Here is a 21,879-nt window from a genome sequence, read left to right as displayed (position 1 = left end):
TCTTTCAGTGCATGCTGGCCTTTCATAAACAGGTCAGGACCTTCCTTTAACCCCTTTCCGACGTTGGGCATAATAGTACGCCCACGTTGGACTCCCCACCCTTTGATGTGGGCTCCGGCAGTGAGCCGACATCTTTCCCAGCATGTCAGCTGTTTTGAACAGCTGACATGTGCCCGGAACAGCCAAGGGTGGAATTGCGATCCACCCGCTGCTGTTAACCCGTTAAATGCCGCTGTCAAACTGCAACATTTAACGCGCGCTTCCGGCCATCGGGTCGGAAATCTACCGACCAGTGACCCCCGTCACGTGATTGCGGGTCACCGGTGGGTTGGCATGACAACCAGAGGTCTCTTGGAGACCCCTATGGTTGTCACTGCCGGATTACTATGAGTGCCACCAAGTGGTCGGCGCTCATAGTAAGTCAGTAAATGTTCTACATACAGGTGGCCTGCTCATCGCCTCTATGTAGCAGAGCCGATAGAGTAGTGGCAGCTTCTAGTCTCCCATGGAGGCTATTGAAGCATGCCAAAAGTTATAAAAACAATATAAAAGTTCAAATCACCCATCTTTCAACTCATTCAAAATAAAATAAAAAATCAAACATTCACATATTTGGTATCGCTGCATTAGAATCACCCAATCTATCAATAAAACAAAAGGATTAACCAGATCGCAAAACGGCGTAGCAGGAAATAGTCAAAATTCCAGAATTACTTTTTTTGGTCGCTGCGACATTGTAATAAAATGCAATAACGGGCGATCAAAAGGTCGTATCTGTACCAAAATGGTATCATAAAAATGTCAGGTCGGCACGCAAAAAAATAAACCCTCACCCAAGATCACGAAAAATAGTGTCGCAATTTTTTTTCTCTTTTTTTTTTTTAACCCCTTTGCTACAATGGACGTAATATTCCGTCCATGTGACCTGGGACCTAAGTCCCATGGACGGAATATTACGTCATTGCGATCAGCGGCGCCCACGTGGTGAGCGCCGCTGATCACGGCCGGGTTATCAGCTGATTATCACAGCTGACACCAGGCACAATGTGTCAGGGGCGGTCACGGACCGCCCCCGACACGTTAACCCCTTGCACACCGCGATCAAACACGATCGCGGTGTACCGGGGGTTAAAGGGAAGCATCGGCAGGGAGGGGGCTCCCTTCGTGCTTCTCTGAGCCCCCCACAGCAGCGCAATGTGCACTTTCCCTGCAGGTCCCCGGATCCAATATGGCGACGGGGACCTTCGGGGCCTGCAGGGAGCAGACTTCCTCAGTGCCTGCAAAGCGCAGGCAAGGAGGAAACCTGCACACTGCCTGTGACAGATTGCTGATCTGTCACAGGGCAGTGATGTCCCCCCTGGGACAACCTAATAAAGTTTAAAAAAAAAATTGTAAAAATAATTTTAAAAAAATCGCGAAATAAAAAAAAAAAATATTCCCTAATAAATTCATATTTTGGAAATAAAAAAACCCAATAAAAGTACACATATTTGGTATCGCCGCGTCCATAACGACCCGCCCTATAAAACTGTCCCATTTGTTAACCCCTTTAGCGAACCCCTTAAAAAATAAAAATAAAAAACGAAGCAAAAAATAATTATTTATTATCATACTGCCGAACAAAAAGTGCAACAACGCGCGATCAAAAAGACGCATATAAATATCCATGGTACCGCTGAAAACGTCATCTTGTCCCGCAAAAAATGAGCCGCCAGACAGCATCATCAGAGAAAAAATTAAAAAGTTATAGCTCGCAGAATAAAGCGATACAAAAATAGTTATTTTTTATATAAAATTGTTTTCATTGCATAAAACCGACAAAACATAAAAAAACAACATAAATGAGGTATCGCTGTAACCGTACTGACCCGAAGAATAAAACCGCTTCATCAATTTTACCGCACGCGGAACGGTGTAAACGCACCCCCCCCAAAAGAAATTCATGAAACGCTGGTTTTTGTTCATTCTGCATCCCAAAAATCGGAATAAAAAGCGATCAAAAGATGTCACGTGCCCGAAAATGATACCAATAAAAACGTCAACTCGTCCCGCAAAAAATAATACCTCACATGACTCGGTGGGTCAAAATATGGAAAAATTATAGCTCTCAATATGTGGTGATGCAAAAACTATTTTTACAATAAAAAGCGTCTTTTAGCGTGCGACAGCCGCCAAAAATAAAAACCGCCATAAATAGTAAATCAAACCCCCCGTTATCACCCCCTTAGTTAGGGAAAAATAATAAAATTAAAAAAATGTATTTATTTCCATTTTCCCATTAGGGCTAGGGTTAGGGCTGAGATTAGAGGTGTGTTGGGGTTAGGGTTGGAGTTAGAATTGGGGGTTTCCACTGTTTGGGCACATCAGGGGCTCTCCAAATGCAACATGGCGTCTGATCTCAATTCCAGCCAATTCTGCGTTGAAAAAGTCAAATGGTGCTCCTTCCCTTCCAAGCTCTGCCATGTGCCCAAACAGTGTTTTACCCCCACATATAGGGTATCAGCCTACTCAGGACAAATTGCAAAACAACTTTTGGGGTCCAATTTCTCCTGTTGCCCTTAGGAAAATAAAAAATTGGTGACTAAAAGATCATGTTTGTGGAAAAAATACGATTTTTTTATTTTCACACCCGGGCGTTATAAACTTCTGTGAAGCCTTTGGGGGTTCAAAGTGCTCACCACACATCTAGATAAGTTTCTTGGGGGGGTCTAGTTTCAAAAATGGTGTATTTTGTGGGGGGTTTCCGCAGTTTAGGTACATCAGGGGCTTTCCAAACGCGACATGGTGTCCAATCTCAATTCCAGCCAAAAACGTCAAATGGCGCTCCTTCCCTTCCTAGCTCTGCCATGCGCTCAAATAGTGGTTTACCCCCACATGTGGGGTATCAGCGTACTCAGGACAAATTGCACAATAACTTTTAGGGTCCTGTTACCCTTGGAAAAATATGAATTGAAGGTGAAAAGATCATTTTTGTGGAAAAATGATTTTTTAATTGTACGGCTGTATGTTATAAACTTCTGTGAAGCCCTTGGGGGTTCAAAGTTCTCACCACACATCTAGATAAGTTCCTTGGGGGGTCTAGTTTCCACTGTTTAGGTACATCAGGGGCTCTCCAAACGTGACATGGCGTCCGATCTGAATTACAGCTAATTTTGCATTGAAAAAGACAAACGGCGCTCCTTCCCTTCTGAGCTCAGCCATGCGCCAAAACAGTGGTTCTCCCCCACATATCAGGTATCAGCGTACTCAGGACAAACTGCACAATAACTTTTGCAGTCAAACTTCTCCTGATACCCTTGGTAAAATAAAAAAAATTGAACCTGAAGTATTTTTTTTGTGAAAAAAAGTTAAATGTTCATTTTTTTTTTTTAAATATTAAAAAAATTCCTGTGAAGCATCTGAAGGGTTAATAAACTTCTTGAATGTGGTTTTGAGCACCTTGAGGGGTGCAGTTTTTAGAATGGTGTCATTTTTGGGTATTTTCTATCATATAGACCCCTCAAAGTGGCTTCAAATGTGATGTGGTCCTAAATATAAAATGGTGTTGCAAAAATGAGAAATCGCTGGTCAACTTTTAACCCTTATAACTTCCTAACAAAAAAAATTTTGGTTCCAAAATTGTGCTGATGTAAAGTAAACATGTGGGAAATGTTACTTATTAGGTTTTTTGTGTGCTGTATCTCTGTGATTTAAGAGCATAAAAATTCAAAGTTGGAAAATTGCGAAATTTTCAAAATTTTCGCCAAATTTCTGTTTTTTTTTCACAAATAAACACAAGTTATCTGAATGAAATTTTACCACTAACATGAAGTACAATATGTCACGAGAAAGCAATGTCAGAATCACCGGTATCCATGGAAGCGTTCCAGAGTTATGACCTCATAAAGGGACAGGGGTCAGAATTGTAAAAGTTGGCCCGGTCATGAACGTGCAAACCACCCTTGGTAGTGAAGGGGTTAAACAAAGGTTGGAATTTTTTTTCACCACTTAGGCTACTTTCACACTTGCGTTTTTTTTTGCGCTGCGCACCGTGCGCAGTGCAAACGCGCATAAAAAAACGCATCATGCTTTTTTTGCGGTTTTGTGCGCTTTTTTTAAAAAAACGCATGCGAATTTTTGGGCTGACGTGCGCATTACCATGCGCACGTCCGTGCACCCATAGACTTTAATGGGTGGTTGGGTGAAAAAAAACCCACATTGCATGCGCATGCGTTTTTTTGGGGCAAGTCGGACGCTCAAAAAATGCAACAGAGTGCATTTTGTGCGCCCGAGCGCACACTGCAAAAAAACGCATGCGCTTACAAATGCGTACAAACGCATGTGTATGCGCACCCATGTAAAAGATAGGGGGAAATTTTTGCGCAAAAAAAACACAAGTGTGAAACCAGCTTTAGATAAAAAAAAGAACCTAGACATGTTTGGTGTCTATGAACTCGTAATGACCTGGAGAATCGTAATGGCTGGTCAGTTTTAGCATTTAGCGAACCAAGCAAAAAAACAAGTGTAGGATTGCACTTCTTTGGCAATTTTGCTGCACTTTTTTTTCCCCGTTTTCTAGTACATGACAAAACCAATGATGTCGTTCAAAAGTACAATTCGTCCCGCAAAAAACAAGCCTTCACACGGGCATATTGAAGGAAAAGTAAAAAAGTTATGAAGGGGAGCAAAAAAAAAACAAATATGCAAAACCGAAAATACCTCTGGTCATGAAGGGGTTAAGGAGAAGCTCATTGTGCCCCTCCTTATAGATACTTGTCCTGTCTGCTGTCCATGAACCTCTTTTTGCTTCTCCACAGCATCTCCCCAATTTTCCTTCCATGTGATCTCCGATGGCCCAAACAAAGGCAAAGCAGCCTCCTTTGGATCAGGTCAGCTATTGTGGAAACCTTACAAGACCAAAGCCAAATCTCCACTCTTTCGAGTAACCGCTCATTACAACAAGGTGGTCGAGGCCTCCTGGGCGGTCAGGCATGACGCCTTGGCAGGTCTGCTCACGGAATCATAGAATGGTAGCGTTGGGACCTCCTGGGTCATCTGGTCCAACCCCCTGCTCAAAGCAGGATTCGCTAAATCATCCCAGACAGATGTCTGTCCAGCCTCTGTGTGAAGGCTTCCATTGAGGGAGAACTCACCACCTCTCATGGACGCCAGTGCCACTCATTGAACACGCTGTCAAAAAGCCACTTGGCTGCCATCCACACCTTAGTCAAGTTCTACGTACGTTACTCTATGGCTTCTGATGCCAGCTGGAGCTGCCTCATATTTTAGGAGTTTAGGAGATGGTGTAGCCAACAGGTGGTGCCAGCTCTATTTTTTCACCTGTATCAAGCTTCCTAGTAGCAGGGTGTGTATATAAGATGGTAATTACGAAGGCTGTTCAGCAGGCCCCTGGCTACCATGATTTCCATGACATCAGATTGATAGCAGCATGTAAATGGCTAACAGCAGCGATCTGAGCTGACACTGGTCGTTGCAGTATGGAGCCGGCTTCTTACATTCCCTTATCGACCTATGATGACCGTGTAGATCACATGGCTTTATCCAGCTTCCTCCCACCTTCACTGCTTATTCACATTTCCAGTTCTTGAGATACTATCACTTTGTTTACAATTCGTTACCTTGGTAACCGACCGACGCTGCTGTCTCTAGCTTGTAAGCGCCGAGATGAACCTGTCTGGGAATAGGAGGCAAGAACACTCTGCAGCTTCAATACGGTGCTTGCAAGCTGTTCTGCTGTCTTGCAGCAGCGGTCGGTCTCCAAGGGAACAAAGTGGAAACAAAAGAAAAGTGTTAATATCTCATGAACGGCTGAAAATTTAATTACAAAATTGCTACCCACGTCTGCTTGTACCTGATTTAACTAACTACACACACTGAAATTGTAGGGTGTGTGTATCCTATTACTGTAAAGCATTTTTTATTGGGGAAGGAAATAAACCTTGTGGTTTTTTTTTTTGTTTTGTTTTGGGTTTTTTTAAGCAAATCTCACTAATTAAATTATTTTGAAGCTAAGATTAAAACTGTGGTTACCTGCAGCCTCCACTAGGGGGAGCCCACTGCATACTGTCTGCACATTGGAAACCGTCACACTGTGTAGTGAGCTCCGCCTAGTGGTGGCTGCAGACACCTGCCGGGATTTCCGCCAAGAAATCAAATCTTTCACACGCAAGAGCGATTGTATCAGGAGCTGTTCAGTAATAGATTTATTTTTTCATCATGATCCTTTTTCTTTTTTTGCTGTTTTCCTTTGCAGACTTTTATACTACTCAGTGATCTCCTGGTGATTTTTAACGATCGCGTTGGTCACGGCGAGCGGTCCTACCTGCAGACTCTCTCCTATTCTGCAGAGGTTCCCCTCCAGGCGGAGCTGGCCGGCTTCCTCGTCGATCACGTGTTCACCAACTCTGAAGATGAGGACAGCGGTGCGTGTTCCGTGGGAGCAATAACCCATGGATGATTCTCAGAGATCTTTGCCGTTGCTATGTTGGTGCGCAAATATGGCAGACACGAGGGGCTTCAGTAGACCCCCGGCCACCGTCACGACGCACCTGCCTGCAACCAATTCTAACCTGAGATACTGCGATCCGAGATGGCTCCGATCACGGTAGTAACTCTTGACGTGCTGGCTGTATAGCACAGCTGGCACCGGTGCTGAGCACAGGAGTTATACAATCCTCGGCGTTGTGGGAACTTTGCTGAACATAGGAAATGTGAACAGTGCCGACACCGCACAGAACAAAGTAATTAAAATATGTATGTTTTTTCTTTCCCCTTAGAGGATGACGGGAGTAAAATCCATCGGCTCCATAAGAGACGTGTGCTCCTGGCCGGATACTGCAAGATGGTCCTGCACAACGCCCTGGAGCTGCGCTTTGCCAGTGAAGTCTTCAAGTACTATATAAAGGTTGGAGTCCCGGGCTCGGGTCACCAGGATTGTAGAGGGGTAAAATAACCGGGCACAGCCATGGTGGGACTCGTTTACTAAAAGGTTGGTAAAATAGAGTGACGGGGCGGCCTAGAAAGCCCTCTCAGCTTCTTCAGCAGGGCACCAGCACCTGAGCTGGCCTGCCATTGTGGGGTGCTCTTGGATTGTGATAACTACTAGGAATGAGTGACCATGCTTGATTATCACTCGAGTGTCACGGTGCTCGTTACTCAGCGAGTAATGGGCGGTGCTCTATGTAAAACTTGAATCCCCGCCCTACTGCTTTGGTGCCTGTTACGCAGCCAGTCAGTATGCGGGGATTGCCAGGGCGTCACTGTGATGACGTAGCCATCTTGGTTGTAACATTACTGTGATTGGCTGGCTGTGTGACATCATCATAGTTATAAAAGGACAACAAATATGAACCTAGCACTCAACTTAAAGGTATTTGTAAGGCGGTTTATTGTAGTACACGAAAAAAGACGTTTCGGTCAATGTGACCTTCAGTTACGTGTGGTATATAGATTGTGTAGAGCTTATAGGCATCTATCAGATATCATCTGATAGATGCCTATAAGGCCTGTTTCACACTTGCTTTTTTTTGCAGCGCGTTTTTCCCGCAAAAAAACGCATTGAAAAACGCATACAAAAGCATACAACTGCTGCGTTTTTTTCAAGCATTATTATGAGCATGCATGAAAAAAACGCAGCGTTTTTAAGCGTTTGTATGCGTTTTTAGTGCGTTTTTACCGCATTTGCGTTTTTTTCCAACATTAGGTGGCCACTCACACTAACCCAAACCATGACTTTACTAACCCTAACCCTGACCCTAACCCTGACCCTAACCCTTAACCAAACCATACTTAACCCTAACCCTTAACCAAACCATACTTAACCCTAACCCTGACCCTAACCCTTAACCAAACCATACTTAACCCTAACCCTGACCCTAACCCTTAACCAAACCATACTTAACCCTAACCCTGACCCTAACCCTTAACCAAACCATACTTAACCTTAACCCTAACCCTAACCCTTAACCAAACCATACTTGACCCTAACCCTGACCCTAACCCTAACCCTGACCCTAACCCTTAACCAAACCATACTTAACCTTAACCCTAACCCTAACCCTAACCCTTAACCAAACCATACTTAACCCTGACCCTAACCCTTAACCAAACCATACTTAACCTTAACCCTAACCCTGACCCTAACCCTGACCCTAACCCTTAACCAAACCATACTTAACCCTAACCCTGACCCTAACCCTTAACCAAACCATACTTTACCCTAACCCTAAACCAAACCATACTTAACCCTAACCCTGACCCTAACCCTTAACCAAACCATACTTAACCTTAACCCTAACCCTGACCCTAACCCTAACCCTGACCCTAACCCTTAACCAAACCATACTTAACCCTAACCCTGACCCTAACCCTTAACCAAACCATACTTAACCTTAACCCTAACCCTGACCCTAACCCTAACCCTTAACCAAACCATACTTAACCCTAACCCTGACCCTAACCCTTAACCAAACCATACTTAACCTTAACCCTGACCCTAACCCTTAACCAAACCATACTTAACCCTAACCCTGACCCTAACCCTGACCCTAACCCTTAACCAAACCATACTTAACCCTAACCCTGACCCTAACCCTTAACCAAACCATACTTAACCCTAACCTTAACCCTGACCCTAACCCTGACCCTAACCCTTAACCAAACCATACTTAACCTTAACCCTAACCCTGACCCTAACCCTAACCCTTAACCAAACCATACTTAACCCTGACCCTAACCCTTAACCAAACCATACTTAACCTTAACCCTAACCCTGACCCTAACCCTTAACCAAACCATACTTAACCCTGACCCTAACCCTGACCCTAACCCTTAACCAAACCATACTTAACCCTAACCCTGACCTTAACCCTAAACCCCCTTAACTAACCCTAACTTTACCCAAACCCCTAAATTCCATTGTCTAAACTAATGGTAAAAAAAAAACGCATGTGCAAAAAAAACGCATACATAAGCATGCCAATGCGCACATATGCTCACCATAGACTTATAATGGGTGTCTTGCTGTAAAAAAACGCATTGCGCGCGCATGCGTTTTTTTGAGGCAAATCGGACGCACAAAAAATGCAACAAGTTGCATTTTGTGCGCCCGAGCGCATACCGCAAAAAAACGCATGCGCGGTAAAACGCGTACAAACGCATGTGTATGCGCACATAAGCGCATCCCATGCAAAGTATAGGGAAAAAAAACGCATGCGCTATTTAGCGCTAAATTACCGCGAAAAAAAACGCAAATGTGAAACCAGCCTAAGCTCTACACAATCTATATACCACACGTAACTGAAGAAGGTCACATTGACCGAAACGTCTTTTTTCGTGTACTACAATAAACCGCCTTACAAATACCTTTAAGTTGAGTGCTAGGTTCATATTTGTTGCTTTAAACGGTTTGGGAACCTAACCTTAGCACCATCTTGAGTTGTGCTCACGGTGTTCTTTCTAGTTATAAAAGGACAGGCGCCACCGGCTCGGCACAATGACACCCTTACACATTGTGACACTTCGTATTGGAGGGAGAGAGTGCCCGGCCTGTGCGTGCACAGTATAACGAGTCAGGCCTGTAGTGTAGATACTGGAGCTGAGCCATCATACTAACAGCCCTTCTAAGGGCTAATCGTTTGTATCACATACAATATATGATTAGCCTAGGGAGGGAGAGAGACTCGCAGGAGCAGGGAGAGAGACAGAATCCAGTCTGTAGACAGGGATTAGGCCTGTGCTGTCTGTTTTCAAATACAGTTAGGTCCATATATATTTGGACAGAGACAACATTTTTCTAATTTTGGTTCTAGACATTACCACAATGAATTTTAAACAAAACAATTCAGATGCAGTTGAAGTTCAGACTTTCAGCTTTCATTTGAGGGGATCCACATTAACATTGGATGAAGAGTTTAGGAGTTTCAGCTCCTTAACATGTGCCGCCCTGTTTTTAAAAGGGACCAAAAGTAATTGGACAGATTAAATAATTGTAAATAAAATGTTCATTTCTAGTACTTGGTTGAAAACCCTTTGTTGGCAATGACTGCCTGAAGTCTTGAACTCATGGACATCACCAGACGCTGTGTTTCCTCCTTTTTGATGCTCTGCCAGGCCTTCACTGCGGTGGTTTTCAGTTGCTGTTTGTTTGTGGGCCTTTCTGTCTGAAGTTTAGTCTTTAACAAGTGAAATGCATGCTCAATTGGGTTGAGATCAGGTGACTGACTTGGCCATTCAAGAATATTCCACTTCTTGGCTTTAATAAACTCCTGGGTTGCTTTGGCTTTATGTTTTGGGTCATTGTCCATCTGTAGTAGGAAACGACGACCAATCAGTCTGGCTGCATTTGGCTGGATCTGAGCACACAGTATGGCTCTGAATACCTCAGAATTCATTCGGCTGCTTCTGTCCTACGTCACATCATCAATAAACACTAGTGACCCAGTGCCACTGGCAGCCATGCATGCCCAAGCCATCACACTGCCTCCGCCATGTTTTACAGATGATGTGGTATGCTTTGGATCATGAGCTGTACCACGCCTTCACCATACTTTTCTCTTTCCATCATTCTGGTAGAGGTTGATCTTGGTTTCATCTGTCCAAAGAATGTTCTTCCAGAACTGTGCTGGCATTTTTAGATGTTTTTTAGCAAAGTCCAGTCTAGCCTTTTGACTCTTGATGCTTATGAGTGGCTTGCACCGTGCAGTGAACCCTCTGTATTTACTTTCATGCAGTCTTCTCTTTATGGCAGATTTGGATATTGATACGCCTACCTCCTGGAGAGTGTTGGTCACTTGGTTGGCTGTTGTGAAGGGGTTTCTCTTCACCATGGAGATTATTCTGCGATCATCCACCACTGTTGTCTTCTGTGGGCGCCCAGGTCTTTTTGCATTGATGAGTTCACCAGTGCTTTCTTTCTTTCTCAGGATGTACCAAACTGTAGATTTGTCCACTCCTAATGTTGTAGCAATTTCTCGGATGGGTTTTTTCTGTTTTTGCAGCTTAAGGATGTCTTGTTTCACCTGCATGGAGAGCTCCTTTGACCGCCTGTTTCCTTCACAGCAAAACCTTCCAAATGCAAGTACCACACCTCAAATCAACTCCAGGCCTTTTATCTGCTTAATTGAGAATGACATAACGAAGGGATTGCCCACACCTGTCCATGAAATAGCCTTGGAGTCAATTGTCCAATTACTTTTGGTCCCTTTAAAAACAGGGCGGCACATGTTAAGGAGCTGAAACTCCTAAACCCTTCATCCAATGTTAATGTGGATACCCTCAAATGAAAGCTGAAAGTCTGAACTTCAACTGCATCTGAATGGTTTTGTTTAAAATTCATTGTGGTAATGTCTAGAACCAAAATTAGAAAAATGCTGTCTCTGTCCAAATATATATGGACCTAACTGTATGTAGCTGCGTTTCTGCTTTGTTTTTTTTTTGTGGGGGATGAAAATATTGAATACAATACAATTGAAACCAGAAGTTTCCATCCACTATATAAAAAGACACATCTGCATTTTTTTCTCAACATCTGACATGAAATCAGGATAAACCTTTCCCGTTTTAGGTCACTTACGATTACCACAATTATTAATATTTTTCAAATGCCAGAATGAGAGAGAGGGAGAATGTTTTAAGGCATTTTTATCACTTAATGCAAAGTCAAAAGTTTCCATACACTAAGATTACGATGCATTTAAACAATTCTGGACGGCCCATGTGATGATGTCATGTGTTTGGAAGCTTCTGATAGGGTTTTTGGCAACGTCTGAGTTGGAGACATACCGGTGGATGTATTTTAATGCACACCTGAAACACACTGCTTCTTTGTTTAGCATCAATGGAAAGTCTCAAGAAACATCCCAAGATATCAGGAAGAGAATTGTGGACTTGCACAAGTCTGGCTCATCCTTGGATACAATTTCAAGATACATGAAGGTGCCTCATTCATCTGTACAAACAATTATACAGAAGTATACACAAGTATAAACAAGATGGGAATGTCCAGCCATCATACCGCTCAGGAATGAGACCGGTTCTGTGTCCAGATATTAAATCACTTTTGTTTGACATGTGCAAATCAGTCCAAGGACAAAAGAAAACCCCTTGGGAAAATGATGGCGGGAGCTGGTAAGATTGTGTCAGTATCCACAGTGATACGAGTACTGTATCAACATCTGCTGAAAGTCCACTCTGCCAGGAGGAAGCCATTACTCCAAAAGAAACATAAAAAGCCAGATTAATCTTTAAAAATGAACACAGGAACAAAGACCTTAATTTTTGGAGACATCCTGTGGTCTGAGGAAGCTAAAACTGAACTTTTTGGGCATAATGACCATCATTATGTTTGGAGGAAAAAGGGAGAAGCTTAGAAGCCTAAGAACACCATCCCAACTGTGAAGCATGGTGGTGGCAGCATCATGTTGTGGGGTTGTTTTGCAGCAGGAGAGACTGGTGCACTTTGCAAAATATATGGCATCATGATTATTTCTCAATACTGAAGCAAGATATCAGCCAGGAAGCTAAGCTTGGGCAGAAATGGGTCTTTCAAATGGACAATGACCCAAAGCATACTGCCAAAATGGTAACAAAGTGGCTTCAGGATAACAAAGTCAATGTTTTGGAGCGGCCATCACAAAGCCGTGATCTCAATCCTATTGAAAATTTATGGGGAAAGCTGAAAAGGCCGGTGCAAGCAAGGCGACCTACAAACCTGGGTCAGTTACACCAGTTTTGTCAGGAGGAACAGGACCAAATTCTGACCAACTATTGTGAGAAGCTTGTGGAAGGAGATCCCAAACGTGTGACTCAAGTCATTCAGTTTAAAGGCAATGGTACCAAATACTAATGAAATGTATGTAAACTTTTGACTTTGCAGTAATAAAAATGCCTTAAAACATTCTCTCTCTCTCAAGAGTGTCCAGTTTTGGGCACCACATTTTAAAAAAGACATCAACAAACTGGAGCAAGTTCAGAAAAGAGCGACCAGAATGGTGATCGGTCTGCAAACCCTGTCTTATGAGGAAAGATTGCAGGATTTGGGAATGTTTAGTTTGCAAAAGAGAAGACTGAGAGGAGACTTAATAGCTGTCTACAAATATCTCAAGGGCTGTCACATTGTAGAAGGATCAACTTTATTCTCATTTGCACAAGGAAAGACTAGAAGCAATGGGATGAAACTGAATGGGAGGAGACACAGATTAGATATTAGAAAAAACATTTTGACAGATTGATCAATGAGTGAAACAGACTGCCACGAGAGGTGATGAGTTCTTCAATGGATGTCTTCAAACAGAGGCTGGACAGACATCTGAATGGGATGATTTAGCGAATCCTGCTTTGAGCAGGGGGTTGGACTCTATGGCCCAGGAGGTCCCTTCCAACTCTAGGATTCTATGATAATATTCTGGCATTAAGCAAATATTAATAACTATGGTAATCCTAATTGACCTAAAACGGGAAAGGTTTATTCTGATTTCATGTCAGATATTGAGAAGAACATGTGTCTTTATATAGAGTATATGTAAATTTCTGGTTTCAACTGTATATTTTGATCCATCAAGTATTACGTGATTTGAGCTCGTTTTTAGTCTTCTATAACACACCTAAAAATCATTGAAATATTTTCCTGGGCTACAGTTGTCAGCCATACGCTATTCTGTAGTGTGGAGTACATTTTTGTTATCTCTAAAACTGAGAAGAAGCTTTTAAAAATGTTGAGGATCTCGATTTCTCAGCCATAAAGTGTTATGTGGTCTGTGAACATTTTTGTGATCGCCAAAACTGAGAAAAAGCATTGAAACATTTTATGGATTGAATTTGATTGTCATCCATACACTTTTGCGTTATTTCTGTTACATTTCGGTGGAGTATACTCACAAATGCCACTTTGATTGCTGCAGGTAACCCAATTTTTTCTGTTATTAAAAATTTACTTAGTTTCAAGAGACCTAGCAATTACAAAATGTGTAAGGTGTGCTTTAAGGGACGGGGAAGTAGAAGTGCTGATGATGGTGCACGCAGATGCCGAGGACGTTGGGGAGGTGCGACTACGCTTGTTGCTGGAGCACAAGAAACACACCCATCCATGGCACGCAAGTTCCTGTTCCGCTTAGCAGGGAGGCAAAGTATACCTCTTCTGACGCAGGAGCAGTGTGAACAGGTGGTCGGTGATAATAGCTGTAACCTGGAGGTGGCTATGAAGCTTGTCAAGCTCACACATGTACCATACTTGGTAGAAGTGTTCAACTTGGTAGTTCAGCAGTTTCTAAAAACATACCAAGATTTGCCAGACCTTCTGGTGAAGGTACGCCGCGCGAGCAGCCATTTCTGCAAGTCATCTATAGCTGCTGCCACTCTGGCAGTGCAGCGGCAGCGCATTCAAATGCCAGCTCACCAACCGGTGTGTGACATCTCCACACTCTGGAACTCCACACTGCACAAATAGTGCTATACCAGAAGGCCATTGTAGAAAATATGTTGAAAAAGTTGCCATCAGACAACACTAAAGACAGGTGCTTTCACCTGTAGAGAGAACGTTGACAGGCTCACTAAAGATGAATAATCTGGATTAGTCCACACTTTTCCACACCACCAGATGACAGAAACACATAAATTGTTTTAATAGTCAATATTTTAATGAGGCCCATCAGTTGTTGCCTTTAAGGGGTCTATGGATGACCCTCCTCATAAGTTCTGTTTGGCTTTGCACTTTCTGCAAAGCCTTGATAATTGTATAAGCACATCAACTACACTTTTTTTATGGATTCAATGTGTCATCCATACAGTTTAACACGGTTATTCTTGCAGTATGGTGGTATTTAAAACTTAGAAGAAGTGTAGAAAGATATTTCAGGATTAGATTACTCATCCATGGAGTATGACATGTCTTCGGTCACATTTTGGTGGTATATAACAGTAAAATAAAATGTTTGAAAATTTGCTTGTTTGTTCACATTTCTTACCCATACACTATTACGGGTTCTGGCGTTTTGTGATATATAACACTAAAAAAAGTTTAAAAATTTGGCTGGGTTATATTTCTCAGCAATACAGTATTATGAGTTTCTGGGTACATTGGTATATAACCTTCAAGAAACTTGTTCAGAAAATTATCGGTATCATATTGCTCACCCATAGATTTTTACACGTTTCGTTGCTATATGAAGCCTGAAAAAAATTGTTCAAAATTTAGGCTGTGTGCGCACTTTGCTGATTTGGTGCGTTTTTGTCTCATTTTTTTCGGTGCGGATTTGTCATACAACCTGATGCCAGAAAAGTGAATGAGAAACCTAAAGTGTCATGCACCCGTTTGAGTTTTTTCGACTTTCAGATTTGGTGCGAAAAATTATCTACTGCATGTCAGTTCTCTGTGCATTTTCGCCCTGCGATTCTCACCATTCACTTCACGCAAACAAAAATTCCGTGTTTTTGCAGCTGCATTTTTCCTGCCAAGAGATGCAGAAATGGTGCAGAAACTTTACTCCACGTGTGCACATCCCCTTATTATATTGCTCGCCCATAGACTATTCCGTGTTCAGGAGGACATCTCTTTGATATATGACCCTCAATAGTGCACCGTCTTATGAGTCTAGGAGACCAATACATGACAATGTGACCAGATGTGTATGAGGCCTCCTCTATGTCTAATACAGGGTGTATCTGAGTCCCTTATATTTGGCAATTCTTGCTTCCTTTATAAATGAAACTAAAATTTCCTGTTTTTTAATAAAAAAAAATACATTTTGTTTTACATAACCCCTTAATGACCACCAATACGACTTAAAAACTGACCTGCGATGTAAGAGACTAGCATCCTCCGACGGGTGACAATCCAGCAGCTGTCGGCTGTACACTATAGCTGACAACTTGCTGCATCAGCCACGATCAGTGTTGGCATCGACCATGGCCGTTTAACCCCTTAAATACTGATGTAAATAGTGACTGCAGCATCTAGATGGTTAACAGAGTGTGGGGGCCTCCTCTTTAACCTCATCAGCCCCCTGAGATCTTGATCGTGTGGTCGTGATGTTTGCGATGGCAATTCACAAGCAAATAATGGCCTTAGAGTCTGCCGGCTACAGCGCCCTGTTCAGAAGCCAGCGACATTTAGGTGGTAAACATGAAAAAAAAAAAACAATTCCATTATACCCGTTACTCGAAACGAACATGCTATTATTAGAAATTGCTCGGTTCAAGCAACGAGCACCTGAGCATGTTCGTGCTCGCTCATCTCTAGATATCACACATCCCAGCACAAATGCCCTGGCGCACAGGACCTTTATCCTAGATATCACACATCCCAGCACAAATGCCCTGGCGCACAGGACCTTTATCCTAGATATCACACATCCCAACACAAATGCCCTGGCGCACAGGACCTTTATCCTAGATATCACACATCCCAGCACAAATACCCTGGCGCATAGGACCTCTATCCTAGATATCACACATTCCAGCACAAATGCCCTGGCACACAGGACCTTTATCCTAGATATCACACATCCCAGCACAAATGCCTTGGCGCACAGGACCTTTATCCTAGATATCACACATCCCAGCACAAATGCCTAGGTGCACAGAACCTTTATCCTAGATATGACACATCCCAGCACAAATGCCCTGGCGCACAGGACCTTTATCCTAGATATCACACATCCCAGCACTATGGTCATGCTGGGTAACAGGCACAACTTGCCATCTTGGTACTACGACGTTTCTTCATTCTCCGAACCCTTATGATGTTTCCTGTTGTAAATGATGACATTTCTTATTTTTTCCCCCAGTATTATACAGATTATGGTGATATCATAAAAGAAACCCTGCACAGAATCCGAAAAATAAGCAAAGAAGAAAGCACCAGAGCCATACTGCTGTGTCTAACCCAGGTAAGGCTGGTAAGGAGGACCAGCAGCTTTCTTTTACCGACTGTAATACATATCACCAGCAGTGATCAGAGCTAGCCCTGATCACTGCTGTTTAATTAATTGGCACTGTCAATCACTGACAGCGGCCATTGCCGGTGCACACGCTCAACGCCGCCCCACACTACAATCGCATGATATCAGTGAGGTATTCTAGTGGTTGGAGGTCATGATAAAGGTCTCCATCACTCTCTGAAGATCAGTGATTGGCGGAGCTTCCAGGAAACAGCAGTTTATACCGTATGCCACGATACTGTGCTATTGTAGCACATCTTATAAGCACTCAAAATGTCGCAAGTTGAAGTCCCCCCAAGTGGATTCAGAAAAAAATCAAAATGTTTAAAAAAAAAAAAGTTAAAATAAAAGAATATATAAAAATTTAAATTTCCCTCCTTCCCCTTTTTCCAGTTTTAAAAATAAAAATATAATAATCACGCATTTGGTGGTGCCACATCCATAAAATTCAAGCCAAAATATAAAATTATTTAAATCATACGCCAAAAAGTAAAATAACTGAAATGTCAGATTTGCAGTTTTTCTATCACTGCCGTTCTCCCCCCAAAAATGCAATAAAAAAGCAATTGATATATCAATGAAAACTACAGGGCCAGCAAGCATAAAACGAGGGAAAAATAAAAAAACTTACAGGTCTAAGAAAATGGTGACCAAATAAAATAAAATAAAAAAAAAATTGTTTGCTAATGTCATAATTTTTATTAATGAAAACTACAGTAAGAAGCCCAGTAAGTGACACTTCGCTGGGATCACGGGTTTTGCCCCTTGCACCTGCGGCAAGCATAAATCGAGATAAATGTCATTGTTATGGGATTCTTTCCATAGATCTGTTGAGATCCTTCATACACATTCCTTCTGTTACCCGGAGGAGGAGGCACCAGTGGTTCTCGCATAGTTGGGTGCACGTTCAGGCGGCGTTATGTTAAATGGTCACTGTGCTATCAGACAACTTGATCTTATGAGATGGATAATGTGATAAATCAGTTGTCCGTGGGCCATGTTGTAATAGCCCCGGCCACTAGGGCTGATGTCGAGCATAATCTGTCTTTAGACAGCAAAGTGAGGCAGGGTCTTTTTATCTCTGAACAGTTATTGGGAACAGGTCTACTGTCTGCGAAACTATGCACAGGCATCGCACAGAGGTCGCTTTTAGTGCACTTGGCAATGACAGGTGTAATGCATCCTGGAGAATGAGAAGAGAGAGTCCCAGCACCTATAGAGCTGGCAGAACGCTCATGAAGGGGAACCGCTCATTAAAAAAAAAACTGAGAATTGAGAGAGTTCCAGGACACATTAGACTGGTATATGCACCAAATGCAGTTTTACCTGTGTGGTATGAGGACCTCTGAGCCGTGCTTGTGTACAGAGGGAATGTGGGCACTGTAGACTTCCTGGATATTACCCATCTCACTGTTACTTACCTGCTCTCTACAATCACTGCTAGAGACGAGAGAGAAAACGCTGTCTGTCCTGCGAAACGCATGGAGAGGAGTACGACATCCGCCACCTGCAGCAATCCATCTGCCCAACCAAAGTCAGAGCTGATGAGTCGGAAAAGCTGACATGAGCCGAGAGTGATCAGTGCTGGCTGAGCGAGTGCGCACTGTACACGACGGACATCACACCTTACCATCACCATCCTATCCACCGCAGACAGAGCGGCACATTATTCTGCTAGTAACCGTGCCATGAAATCAGAGGCTCCAATACCCAGACGGTCTGTTGTGCTGAATCATCCTCGGGTAGTAAAAGTGCCTACAAGCAAAGTTTTCCACAGACAGATGCGTCAGGGGGCTCACTGACTTGTTACAGAGATAGGTCTGTACGCTGTAGCAGCTGGCCGTGAAAGTGGGGAAACTGCATCATCTAATAAATTGAGACCATCCTGCCCAGAACCGAATGCAAAAACGGATGGAAATGACCCTCTACAAATTGAAGACCAGATACCGTATTTTTCGGACTATAAGACGCACCCCAAATTTTCAGAAGAAAAATAGGGGGAAAAAAATAATGTGTCAAATGGGGGTCCGTCTTACAGTCCGAATTCAGCTTACCAGGGAAGGGATCGGCACAGGGGTCTTTCGGTGGTCCAGGCAGGTGCGGTGGCCTCCGGGAAATCCCATCCCAGGCTGGTGCGGTGGTGGTGGTGCTCTGTGGGATGGCTGGGTGGGCTCTTGTGGGGTGGCTTCAGCTCTGTGGGGTGGCTTGGGCTCTGTGGGGTGGCTTGGGCTCTGTGGGGTGGCTTGGGCTCTGTGCGGTGGCTTGGGCTCTGTGGGGTGGCTTGGGCTCTGTGGGGTGGCTTGGGCTCTGTGGGGTGGCGGGGCTCTGTGGGGTGGCTTGGGCTCTGTGGGGCGGCGGGGCTCTCTTGGGTGGCTGGGCTACATGGGGTGGCAGGGCTCTGTGGGGTGGCTTGGGCTCTGTCCTGGGGCGGTAGAGCTCTGTCCTGGGGCGGCAGCAGCTCTCTGTGCTGCATGGGGGGCTCCGTCTGCATTTGATCAAAGCCCGGAAGCCCCCGTACCTCTGTTGCTGCGATGCGTAGGTTTCCAGAAAGATGGCCGCCAGGAAATGCACCACAGAGCATAGCCACCGCCGCACCAGCCTGGGAAGGGAGGCTGAATCGGGACCGTCGCAGCCACATGATTTGTAAGCATATTGCGACCATAAGACGCACCCCCATTTTCCCAAAAATAAAAAAACAACAATATACCATACCTGTCTGTCATTCTGTCTCACGCCCTAATCCATGTCTGTGGGATAAATAATTTTCAACCTGGACGGTGCCAAGATGTGACCGTCAAAGGTGAGAATCACTGATGAATGAGCTGCTGCAAGCGCAGCGTCAGTGACCGGCGGTGACATCATTGAGCTTACCTCCGGTTACTGAGTCTGCGTTTTCAGCCCGGCTGAACTGTGGTGACCTCAGCACCATGGGAAAAGCCAGTGATGTGGTCACAACAGTTCAAGCTCAGTGACTTCACCGCAGATCGCCGTGTGAAATTCTCACGGTGATCTGCTGTGAACCAATTGAATTAAACTGCGGTGACCTCATCATCTCATGCAGCTCAGCCCTGTAGTTTTGAGGCGCCTGCGCTGTAGCATGATAAGGTGGATAATATGGCTGTTTTCATGCTATTTAGAGATATAATTGTAAAAAAAAATCTTAATCAAAATGGTGCCGCCTTTCTGATTAATGTGAATTTTTTTTTTCAAACCGTAATTCTACGCAGTATGTAAAATAAAAACTGAAAATTACAACTAAAGATTGCACAACAAGCACAAGATGGATTTCATCACCAGATATCATTGTAATCAGCATAACGGCGCCGACCTGACACTGTCCGTAGGTTACTCAAATCCCAGTGATTTTCAGATTGTTTTTTGTGGCACATTAAGATTACTCCTGACAGGTTCCCTTTAACTCTGTAATGACCACCAATACGCCTTTTTACTAACCTGAGATGTAAGAGACTAGCATCCCCCCATGGGTGACAATCCAGCAGCTGTCGGCTGTCCACTATAGCTGACAACTTTCTGCATCAGCCACAATCAGTGTTGTCACCGTCCATATCTGTGTAACCCTTTAGATTCTGCTGTCAATAATGACTATATCATATAAATGGTTAACAGAGTGTGGGGTCTTCGTCTTTATCCCCATCAGCACCCTGAGATCATGATCGTGTGGTCCTGATGTTTGCCATGGCAATTCACAAGCAAATAGCGGCCTTTAGGTGGTAAAAATACACTTTTTCATTCCTGCCATGTCACTTTGCCTTCATTTCTTAACATCTGTTCAAGGGTTAACAAAGTACGTTAAAACAATTTTCAAAATGTCGAGGGGTGGTGTTTTTAAAATGGTATCACTTTTGGAGGTATTCCCATATATAGGACCCCCAAAGTCACTTCAAACCTGGATTGGTGCCTCAAAAAATAAATTTTGTAAATTTCCTTGAAAAAAATAAAAATTGCTGCTACATTTTTAATTCTCCTAAAAGGCATTAGCGGAGTGACGATACCAAATATCGCAACGGAAACATTTTGGGAGGAGCCGACTTTCCTGACTTGCTGCTTCCGGGGTGCATGGAAGACGGGCCTTATCAATCTTTGACCTCCCGCTCTTTTCAGTCCTCCTACAATCAAATCAAAGGATTCTGCCCGCTGAAACCAGCAGCCCCATCTTCCTGCATAAACATAACAGATATCAATACTATAATGAATGTGCCTGTGTCCCCCAAGCTAAGCACTTCGTGGGGCCTTGACAGTGTGTCAAATGTCAAACGTTAATGTTGAATTTTGCAAAAATTTCAAAAAATGTTTAATATTTTCTGCACGCTCATTATTAAGGTTGGCAAATAAACTAATCTCTTCTTGATTTATAATGCTGCTGTGACCTGTCAGGAATATGGAGCTTAAAGATGCAAGGTCTGATGTGTCATATTTCACATCAAGGTTAACCACGCCCCCTTGTTTCTTACAATATTTAAACTGAGTTTCATGAGCACTTGCAGTAGAATGTCTTTGCCTCCAGCTCCTCCCCCTCTGTATCAGCTTCTAGGTCCTCCCCTATGTCTGCCCCTAGCTCCTCCCACTATGTCTATATCTGCCTCTATTCCTCCCCATGTATGTGTCTGCCTCTAGCTCCTTCCCCTCTGTATCTGCCTCTAGCTCCTCCCCCTATGTCTGTGTTTGCCTCTAGCTCCACTCCATCTGTCTGCCCCTAGCTCCTCCCCCTGGGCCTGTACCTTTAGCTCCTCCCCCTATGCCTATGTCTGCCTCTAGCTCCTCCCCCCTGGGCCTGTGTCTGTCCCTAGCTTCTCACCCCTATGCCTATGTCTGCCTCTAGCTCCTCCCCCTATGCCTATGTCTGCCTCTAGCCCCTCCCCCATGCCTATATCTGCCTCTAGATCCTCCCCTATGTATGTGTCTGAATCCAGGCACTATGCTTTTG

General features: G+C 43.7%; 1 protein-coding gene across 4 annotated transcripts in view; it reads left to right on the top strand.

Moving 5' to 3' along the window:
• STAG3 (STAG3 cohesin complex component) overlaps window positions 1–21,879 on the top strand; it is a 163,541-nt gene that overhangs the window by 119,902 nt on the left and 21,760 nt on the right. For all 4 annotated transcript variants that reach the window (XR_012221409.1, XM_073551652.1, XM_073551650.1 and 1 more), the window contains 3 exons: window positions 6,254–6,422; window positions 6,777–6,904; window positions 16,782–16,883. Coding sequence is in view for 3 of the 4 variants with exons in the window: in XM_073551652.1 (XP_073407753.1) it covers window positions 6,254–6,422; window positions 6,777–6,904; window positions 16,782–16,883 (399 nt within the window). In the remaining variant the exon portion in view is untranslated. The remainder of the gene's footprint in view (window positions 1–6,253; window positions 6,423–6,776; window positions 6,905–16,781; window positions 16,884–21,879) is intronic.

The sequence above is a fragment of the Dendrobates tinctorius genome, unplaced genomic scaffold, assembly GCF_039654945.1.
Source record: "Dendrobates tinctorius isolate UK_male_01 unplaced genomic scaffold, ASM3965494v1 ptg000178l, whole genome shotgun sequence".
Lineage (NCBI taxonomy): Eukaryota > Metazoa > Chordata > Amphibia > Anura > Dendrobatidae > Dendrobates > Dendrobates tinctorius.
The sequence above is the reverse complement of the archived record's forward strand: the minus strand, read 5'-3'. Positions and strand labels throughout refer to the sequence as shown.